General features: G+C 32.8%; 1 protein-coding gene across 1 annotated transcript in view; it reads right to left on the bottom strand.

The window, feature by feature from the left end:
* Positions 1 to 8,277: 8,277 nt before the first annotated feature.
* The window catches only part of LOC118202324 (photoreceptor-specific nuclear receptor-like), a 30,243-nt gene continuing 28,297 nt past the window's right edge, over positions 8,278 to 10,223 (bottom strand). Inside the window, exons 6-7 of the mRNA XM_035374491.2 lie at positions 8,765 to 8,870; positions 8,278 to 8,543 (exon numbers count right to left, since the gene is read on the bottom strand). Coding sequence (XP_035230382.1) covers positions 8,411 to 8,543; positions 8,765 to 8,870 — 239 coding nt within the window. The 3' untranslated portion in view covers positions 8,278 to 8,410. The remainder of the gene's footprint in view (positions 8,544 to 8,764; positions 8,871 to 10,223) is intronic.

The following is a 10,223-nucleotide window of genomic DNA, read 5'->3' as shown; positions in this document are numbered from 1 at the left end:
GGAGAAATGGCATTTTTAGACGATTCTGAAGATGTGGTTTCATCAAAGATGTAGTTAGATTTTTTAAAAAATATATTCTAAACTTGATGGTTGCATCATGTTTGGTGAAGATTAAGAGCACTTGCGAATTTATGTCCACTACATTTAGCAGTTCAAAAGATATTGCCATTGTCCATCTCTTAGTTTTTCGGGCGACAGTGAAATTACTACAAAGTTGGTCTACGGTGTCAGCTCCGCCTTTACATTTGTTATAATCCAGGATAGGTTTATTCATTTCCTGGTCAATTTTGTCATCATCGGGTAAAGAACTGATCAGTATTACACACTTATTTTTTTTCGTTGCATATGAAACAATTGTTATATCCTTTTGAAAACCAAACAGTCAACTGCTAACTTCTCTTGCTTTTAATGGCTGGAATTCATTTGGAATTTTCTTTTTATTTTTTTTCAGCGTGCCTTTGGTAAGAAGATATTGACCTAGCGGGTAGCTTGTATATCAATTATCGGTCGTCAGGTTATGGTTTGAACCTATTAGCCTTTTGACAATGTTAAGTACTTGAATTAGAAGCCTCGTAAGGTCCTGGGGGTTGATTGCCACAATAAACTTCAAGCTTCAATGTATAAAACGTTCGTGAGTCAACAACTGCAAAAATTTTCAAACCATACTTTGCGGGCTTATTGGGAATGAATTGAATAAAAGAGCATCTTCCGCAAAAGGGTTTCAACTTCTCGTCGTTTGTGAGTTTGTCACCTGGTGTATAAACGTTTTGACAGTTCTGATTGAAAGATTCAAAAAATTCTCTTAGTGCAGCAAGCTTATCAGTTTTTCTTCGGACGTATCTTGTGCCTTTATCGTCGAATCTAAGAGCAGCACACAGGTTTCTGAATCGCTTTGAGACCCATGACCCCTTGCGAAATTTCAATTCCAGTACCGTCTTTTGCCCATGCTTCCTCCAAATTCAGTTTTGACATTTCTTTGGACCCTAATAAGAATAAAAATCCTAAAAAGGCCAATATTTCTGCTCTGTTAATATCATACATGCTTCTGTTTGAGATGTTTTGGAGATCATCTGCAGTCCTGTTACATTTCGTATTGTACGATAGCATCAATCATATTTGTATTTATGATTTTCTGGAAAGCAGAAAGCTCATCATTTATATCGTTACAAGTTTTTGGCACTTGGAAATATTTTTTTCATCAAATTTTTTTTAGGCTTTCTGCAGTCTGATATTTGCAGTGTTGCAAATATCAGTAGTAATTGCATTGCTCATAATTGTAGAATCATCTAACAGTATGTACAAAATGTTTAAAATAACACTGCATTTTATCATAGATGGATGTTCTGTAAATGATTTAGTATTGCATTAAAAATTGGAAGTAATCTAAAGCTAAATGGCAGCCCTGAGTATTGAAGGCAAAAGATATCAGTTCAGGTGAGTATCATACTGTTGAGAGTAATGAAGTATATTTTTGAATTAAGCAGAAAAGAGCGTTATTAATGTACTTTGGCAAGGGAAAAAAAATTTAAAAGAAATTATGGTAAACTTTTTACTTCCTTGTACGAAGTAAAAAGGAAGTGTAATCGCGAAAAGTTTCAGGCAGCATATTTCAACTAAAATATCCATTTTGACCGCTATCGAATGCAATTTTACGATGTTTTTGCGTGATATCTGTACGTAAGGACAGAATAAAATACTCTTTTCTTTCAAAAAAATTATAAAGCTGCTTTAAAATTAATTCTGAAGAGAAATTTTCGTGGCGTCTGTATGAACATATGTACGTACGTATCTCGCATAACTCAAAACGAGTAGGCTCAAGAATGTTGAAATTTTGTATATAGGACTGCTATAACATGTAGATGTGCACCTCGTATTTTGGTTGCAATCGGCCGCACCAAACGTCTATAAATATATTTATATATATATATCCACTCTGTTATCCGGTTCAGTGATCTCAGTTTCTTCACCTTTATATGTTTGTAAATTGTACATTTTTTGCTTTAAAAAATGATTGTATTATGTTGTTTTTATCTTCCGGTTAAGGTTTTTATGCCTTTAGTAAATCTGTATGCAATATTTTGAGAATTATCAACAAATTTAAAGTTGTCTAAGTGCCACTAAGCCTTTTTTATATGGCGGCCATTGATGTTTACGATTGAAACAGAGACTAGTGGATTTGTTTCCAATCTAGAGAAACTTAGCTCCGCAACAACAAAGATAACGCATTCATTTATTATTGCAAATTAAATCACGGTTAATCCTTTCTGGAATTTTTTCGAGGAAATAAGTGTTTAAGATTTACTTCGTAATTTTTAATATAGATATTTTGAGTTTTTAATGCATTTTTGCCTTCTCGCGAAGTGAGAACTGAATTAATTGAATGAGAAATACTCAATTATCTGTGAAAAACTGTTTCTTTTTTGTTTTGTTTGCTTAATTTCTTTTATACATCATTCTAGCTTTATTGTAGTATTTGAATAGAACGTGGCAACGATTAGATAATTCTATTCTTTAAATGATGTAAATTTTGTGCATTATGAGTTATAATATGAACGAAATACGTATATAAGTTAACTGTTATATATTTATTGGATTATATAACAGTTAACTTAGTTTCCTTTATATAATTATTATATAAGTTAACTGTTATATAATTATTAATATTGTTAAGTGAATCTATCGCCAGAGTGTCGCTATGATAAACAAATACTAGATTGAATTTTAAAGAATGCATTTATTCTATTGTGGTTTATGCGCTGTCGGCGAAGTAGATTGAATTCAATCCAATAAGTTTAAATGAAATGCAAGAAAGAATGCATATAATTAAATATTCCGTACAAGGAAGTCGTGGCGAACACATCAGATTTTTTCTTTTGGTAGATTCAGTATAAATGTCATAAAAGGTAATGTTATTAGAAAGTAATGTTAAGCACAGTCATGATTCTTGTTAATGAATCATAATGTAAATAGTATATATATGTATTCAAATAGAATAGCATGGTTTAATGTATTACTTGTCAGTTTGTAAAAATAACAAGGTTAAAAACAAAGCTCTAAAATGTAAAATACCTAAATTTCTGCTTTCGTACAACTGAACGAAAATTTAGGTATTTAAGAATGAAAAGACCCCTCCCCCCTCTGGAACATTGGAAAAAATATCTAACTCGTTAATTGCCAAATTTTTCTAAATTGAATTTGATCTTAAAAATAGCTTCCTTTTATGACATAAAGATATAACTCCCCCCATAAAAAGAAACATGCTGTTTATGCCTTTTCTTACAGGTCACCACAGGGAAGCATAGTTATAAACTGTTTTGTATGCTATTGCTTTTTTTCACTAGCTGTTTTTAAAAAGTGTTATTCCACATTTAGCATTCTCGCTAGCCAATGCTTTAAACTTGCACACTAGTAAAATAACCTAGCTCACTTATTCTACTGAATGTGCAGGCCTAGATTATGTTATTAGCAATTAAATTTAATTGTCTACTAGTATTACATAATTTACATACCCACAGTAGTGGTTCATTTGTAACACAAGTGTTGCCTTTTTATGTTCAGTATTCGACTAAAAAAAGTTTCTTTAAAACCTACTCCTGTATTTGCTAGTTGTTGAGATGTAGCGATAATTCGCTGTTTGTCTAGTAGGGTTTGCAGAGCTTTAACTTTTAGTTATAAATAGCAACGCTACAAACTCTTTAATATTTTTAAATTTTATAATTTCTACATGCCATCTTACTAGATTTAAACTGATTATCTAAAATCAAAATTTCTGGAATAGCTGAAAGGATGTCTCGAAATTGTATAAATACGATCATTTTCTCCATCTCGTACTTATTACATAGGGTTCATATGGAGCTTAAAAGTAAGTCCTTGGGTTTTTTAGAAATAATTTTTGGCCTTAATTATAGTCAAAACCGGCAAAAGGTCCATAATTTTAAACATCTGACTTTTTTTTTTAAGACTGCCGTTTTGAGAGGGAATTTAAATTTTGCAGGAGTATGTTTTGGCAGTGCATTGACAAATATGTATTTGATGGGTTAATTTTTGAATTCTTTCCTCCTACTTAATGTAAATAGTGGATACTGGAGTTTTAGGCACAAGAATGTTTAGTTTTTTTATAATTGTATTTCCATAAATTTTGTATTCTTATCTAATTCTTTGAAAACTTTAGTTGTATCTTTTAGACTGTTTTTTTATTTTCTAGACATTTTAACTGCATACCAAATGATAGGAGCAATAAAGCATCTCCCAAAACTTTTTGGTCAACAGAATCCAGCGTTTAGTCTGCACCTTGTGATCTGATGCTAATATTGGGTGGAAATATTCTAAATTATATAATTTTGACAATTTTTAAAACTAATAAATGACATATGAAATTGCATATTTTTAAAAAGTTTATCTGTAATGATGTGAGGAGAAACTACTTATTTGAAACATTTTTGTAAGAGGGTTGTAAAAATTTATATTTCATATATTTTTATTAAAAGATGAGATATGATCAAAACCGTCAAACTTTTACACTTAGTTTAAAACTACGTGCTAGGATATAGCCGTATCGATATAGCTTGTGTACTATATAGCCATATCGATATAGCTTATGAACGATATAGGTTATGTACAATATAGCCGTATCGATATAGCTTATGCAGGATATAGCCGTATCGATATAGCTTATGTACAATATAGCTATTTTATTTTACTTGTTGATGTAGTTATTTTGTTCTGCTCTAACCGGGGCTTTAAGTAACAAAGTTAAAATTAACATTGCTGTCAGATTATAATTATTTTCTATTGCATTTTTAACTATAGACACCTTATTACGTGTGGCCTTGCTGTGACCTTCTGCAGGTGTGCTTAGCTATGTTGTTTTATGGTTTGAAGAGAGTTTTATTATGTGACAAAAACTGCCTCTCTGTGAGTGTTTTTGTCTGTGATTGTTTGATTGCGTAAGTGTTTGTGTTTTGTGTCATTTTCTTATCTTTAGTTTTTCTACTAACACTTCTTTATTTTTGGTTAGTTATTTTATGTTTTCTGTGATGTTTTATCAGTATAGTTTGGAGGAGGGTTGACCTATTTTTAATCATATCGTCCCGCTGGGACAAGGCGGATTGGGTCTCCCTCGAATAGTTCATGAATAGCTATACTGTACATAAGATTTTCACTGTTTTGCAGAACAATCAAGTGTAGTCAAGTTTCAGTAAGCGAAAATTGAAGGGGTCACCTCTTGGAAACATATATTAAAAATTCGGCTCTGAATTAATGCATGCATGTGGACATATGTCCATGGAATTAAGGCAATATATTAAAAAAGCATAAATCGAGGAATACTACTAGGGATATTTTGGCATTAAAATCTAGAAAATACTTCTTTCTCGTGGTAGTTTTTGAAAATTTGGACCTTTTTAATGAAAACTGAATCGTTGCAACATATACTTTGATACAGTTTCCTGTATTGGTGCAACTACTACAGGTAATTAAAGAGAAGGCTTGTAGAAGTCTGTTTTTGGCATGGCTGTAAGAGCAGAATGTCATTCCTTTTATCTCTTCATATGGGGGGGGGAAGCTTCCTTTGAAAGGACTCTAATCTTTGGTAAGAGAAAATAATCACAAGGAGAGTAATTGGGGACTGCGGCATAATGAGTAAATGCACATTTATTTTCAGGACAGAGTGGTTTGGGGAAATGGTTATTGACTCATGCAACATAACAGTTTCCGATTGAATAATGCAAGATTAAAAATCATAAGAATTCTCAGCTACTCAATCAAAATTTTAAATTGCAGCAGTGTTCTGATACCTCAACTTACGAGATAAACCTAAAGTGACTTAATCTAAACACCTGTTTAATCTTTTCAGGATGAATGATGGAGGGATATAATCATCTCGTCTGTACCTTAGAAGTGATTACAAGTGTAACAAATGTAACTTTCGTTAGCTTTACGTCTTAGGTAGTTCTAAAACTAACGTGTTAAAAAAAGCCCGTGCTGGAGAATATCATATTAGTTTAAATATTTGCATATCGAGTAGTAAATTAAAATCTAATAAAAAGGCTTCTAATTAGAAAGCAAATAGAAAATCGCTATTTGCATCCTAGAAATGAAAGTAATTCTGTATATTGAGGACGCCGAAAGTAAAAGCTTTTAAACTTTGCCATTTATGCAAGATTGTTTGGGTAAAATGTGGTTTTTGCAAGATGGAATTATTTAATTTTGTAAACTATGTGAAACAAAATTTACAGCAGAAAAAAAGATTTTTTACCGTTACGTAGTATATGAGGTGAGATACGCATAAATGAATACCTGAACTAGCAAAGATAGAGTTAAGCATTTCAACTTTTGCTTGTGCAAAATTGTTTAGCAGAAGTATCAAAGAAAAATTTTATAAATCGTTAGGTGACATTTTCGTGTCTGAGAAAAACTGAATAATAGTTTCCTGAAATTTCACGAAAATGTTATATCGACTATAAATTTCTTGAAAACAGTATAAGAAATTAGAGAAACTATAGAAGAGAAAAACATTTGTTTCAGTTGATGAAACGGAATGATACTGACGGTCATCATATATGCAGTGCGATAATAGGTACTCTGGATCCAGATTTAGTTGGCAAGATATCTTTGCTTTTAACGTCAACGAACTGTGAAATTTATCAGTTGTCTGAAAAACCGCTAAACATGTTATGGCGAAATGGTATTCAACACAGTGACGTGCTGCTGTTATTCAGCGATGCTGCGCCATACAAGGTTAACCACCTGCGCTACGACTAAACTTCACGGTTGCGGTGCCGTGCGCTACAGTATAACAAGCGGTAAAGTGTCTCATTTACGCCGTTCCGCGTCTGCGAGTGCAATCCAGAGCTGTAACTCGAGAAATAAACAATCTCGTTGTTAGGCGACGTGTGCACCACGCTATTTTTCATTTTTGCGCGCGGTTTGAGACAAAAAACATCGACGTGCGTGGCACATCTTTTTAGCGCAAGTGGTTAAAGCAGGAAAATCAGCAGTGGTATTTTATACCAAGCTAGTGCATATGACTTGTCTGAAAATCTGTGCAAATTTCCCCAATATTGACAAGCTTGTATATAATGTAAATAAAATATTTTTAATAACACCATATCATATGCAGTGTTTTGAATTCTAAACTCCTCCTTGCCTTTGCTACCGAAACCTGACACGTTGGAAAACATGGCTCAATACGTACGTGTACTATAGCGAAAATTTCATACTGTGAAAGTTAGTTGTGATGCAAGGCTAAAGAAGAGAACCCTGGTTGTGATGGGCTTTGATCCGATGCTTCTTCGATTCAAACTGTACTCTAGAGACAAAATTGAAGGAAATCTTGCTTATATCAGACTCAATTTCAGGATCCTAATTTCAACTGCTAAATCTTTACATGGGCAAAATATGAAACTTATCGTTGCAATAAATTGCATTCATAAATTAAGCGATGTCTTAAGGCCAAAAGCAGAGTTTCAAATGCTGCATCTGTTAAATGTAACACTGTTTTGACTTAAAAATGTGGCTTCCGAACTATGCGGAAAATATCCCTCATCTCCACAGAAACAGACTCTTTTGAAACTGAAGAAGAGTTAACTTTGAGTGATGCAGTTTTTTTAAGTATGCTCCAATAACTGCAGCAGATGTCGAGAGGAGCTTCTCTCGATATAAAAACTGATATAACAACAACAGAAGATACTTCTCTTTCTAAAACATCAAGAAACATTTAATAATTCAGTGCAATTGTAATAACTTTGTAATGTTCAAAATTCGGGGGGGGGATAATAAAATTCAAGTTTCATGTATGTGTTAATTGTTTGCGTTTTAATCCCATTGTCACTGTTTATCAATTATGCCTTTTTTGAATAATTATTTTTTATTTTGGGAGGATTTTTTTTTCTATTTTGAAAGAGCATTTTTGTCATTTTAACTGCATTTTAAGTGAATTGTTAATTCATCAAAGTCCGTGCCCTGGGAATTATATCTGAATAATCACTATTGGATTTTGTGTAAAATAAAGTTCGTGTCATACGTCTAAATCTGTTCTGCTCGTGTAATACGAACAGAAGTTTCTACAAAATTTCTAATTTTTTGGCTATACCATTAATTTATACTAAAAATGTTGATGAAAAATTTTCTTATAACATTTCGTTTGCCATTCTCAAGAATTTTTGTCGCATAATGAATCTAGAATAAAATTTTACTCATCAACAGCGAGAAAATCATATTTCAGAACTTCAGGTTAAACAAAAGATGCGTGAGAAATTTTAAAATTTCAATAATAGCTTTTAATATGTACAATTACAATGTCCTCTAAAGTAGCAATGATGTTTGACGTTTATCGGAGAAAAAATTTAGAGCATGCTTCAGTAGAATTGTATACAAATTCAGCAGTGATTGAAATCTTTCTCCAGAGCTTTTAACACTTGAACATATCAGCCAGAAGCTTTTCCATGGGTGTCGAGCCTATGATTTTGCTGAAAAATATGGCCTCGACTTTTTCGGATGGTATCTGTCGAAGGGTCGGTAAAAGCAGGAGCAGGCGTCCAAACCTGTGGAAAGAAATAGTTCAACATCTATTTCTGAATTCAGGAAAATTTCAATATGTGAAAGGGTTGCGTCAATTTGCGAAACTTTGCACTGGTTAGCAAAGTTTTGGAAATTCGATGCAAAAATTCTTGATATTTTATGATTCATTGTGTAATTTAGTACTTCAAATTTCTAAACATGATCTTAATGAATGTTAAAGATAAGAGCTTAAAGATTGTCATACCTGAATGTAAAGTCAAAATGCTGTGATTTTATATGATGTGCTAGCATCAGTTGGGCATGATCTTGAAGCATTTCTACTTGATGAGGATCTTTCAAAGATTTTGCATCTGTTAAAAAATAAAAATATATATATACATATAGCACGTATTTTTAAAATTATGCGAAACGATTATTTGCCTTACTAAAGCCTACACAGGGTGTTTCAGTACGGAGTGTATAAAATTCTGGAAGCTATTCAGGTTTAAAACTGGGCTAATGAGCAGAGAACACGAAAAACGAAAGAGATATATACGTAGGTGAACAAATGTGGCTTATAAATAACAACACATATATTTGGTTAAATGTATAGAGTGTGGTTTTGGTAAGAGCTCTGACTTCGTTGTGCACTCTGTTCATAGTAATTTCGTCGTACGGATATCTTGTTCATTGCGAGGTGACGTGTGCTGCATTTATGCGTTGAATTAGATTTTCCCTCTAAGCGGTAAGGCCTAGAATATACGGCCTAGAATATTTATTGCGATACCTGTAAGAACGTATATATACGTGCATATTAAAATATGTCAACGACATTAAGGCAATATATCAAAAGAAAACAAATCCAGGTATGAAATACCAGTAGAGTTTTTACATTAAAATCAAAAAAATAATTTGTTTTCATAGTAGTTTTGGGAAATTTGTGCTTTCTTAGCGAAAACCCTGGCCGCCCAGAGGGTTAAAACAAGGGAATCTTCTGTCTCTGTCTAGTAGAAACTTCAATGCCCCTTTGTTTTTTTAAGCAACGGAGTTCTTATGTGAAGGCATTAATTTAATCTTCTAACTCATTCTTAGTTTTTATTGTGATTTATTTGCTCTGCATACTGTTCAGACCTTTCAGGTGAAATTACATCAGTTGGTTTTAAGGGCTCTTTTGTCTGGTGTTTTACAGCGACTTAATGCAGTATCCATGTTGACTGGGTTATGATCTGACGGTAATTCGTCTGTACTTGTAATATAGGAGAGATAGTTGACATTTCTGATTAGGAAAAAGTCCATTATACTAGCCGATGTGTTGCTATAGCTTGTTGGTTTTTCTGCAACTCCAAGAAAAAAAATTGGCCTTAGAGGCAGATTTATTAACAGTGTATCCATATGGGTTATTATTTCCGAAGTTCCATACGCGTTAGTGTGCATTAAATTCTCCACTCATGAAAATTCTATTGTTGAATTTAGATATCGTTCGTATAGCTAGATCAATATCATGTGAGTTTTTTATTTGGAATATAGATGGGGAATAAAGTGACTGGACATGCGATGTGTAGATGGAACATAAATGGAGACTAAAGTGATTAGACGTGCGATGCGTAGAATGATGGTAATAGCTATGGCCACAATAGCTAAAAGCTATATGATTGGAGTATGATTTATATAATGTGATGACTCCTCCAGACATTCAATGATTTTTTTCTGGGACTATGTAGATG

The sequence above is a fragment of the Stegodyphus dumicola genome, chromosome 5 (assembly GCF_044657685.1).
Source record: "Stegodyphus dumicola isolate Sdum_Otavi_A_Nest chromosome 5, ASM4465768v1".
NCBI classification, from domain to species: domain Eukaryota; kingdom Metazoa; phylum Arthropoda; class Arachnida; order Araneae; family Eresidae; genus Stegodyphus; species Stegodyphus dumicola.
This window is presented reverse-complemented; position numbering and strand designations above follow the sequence as displayed.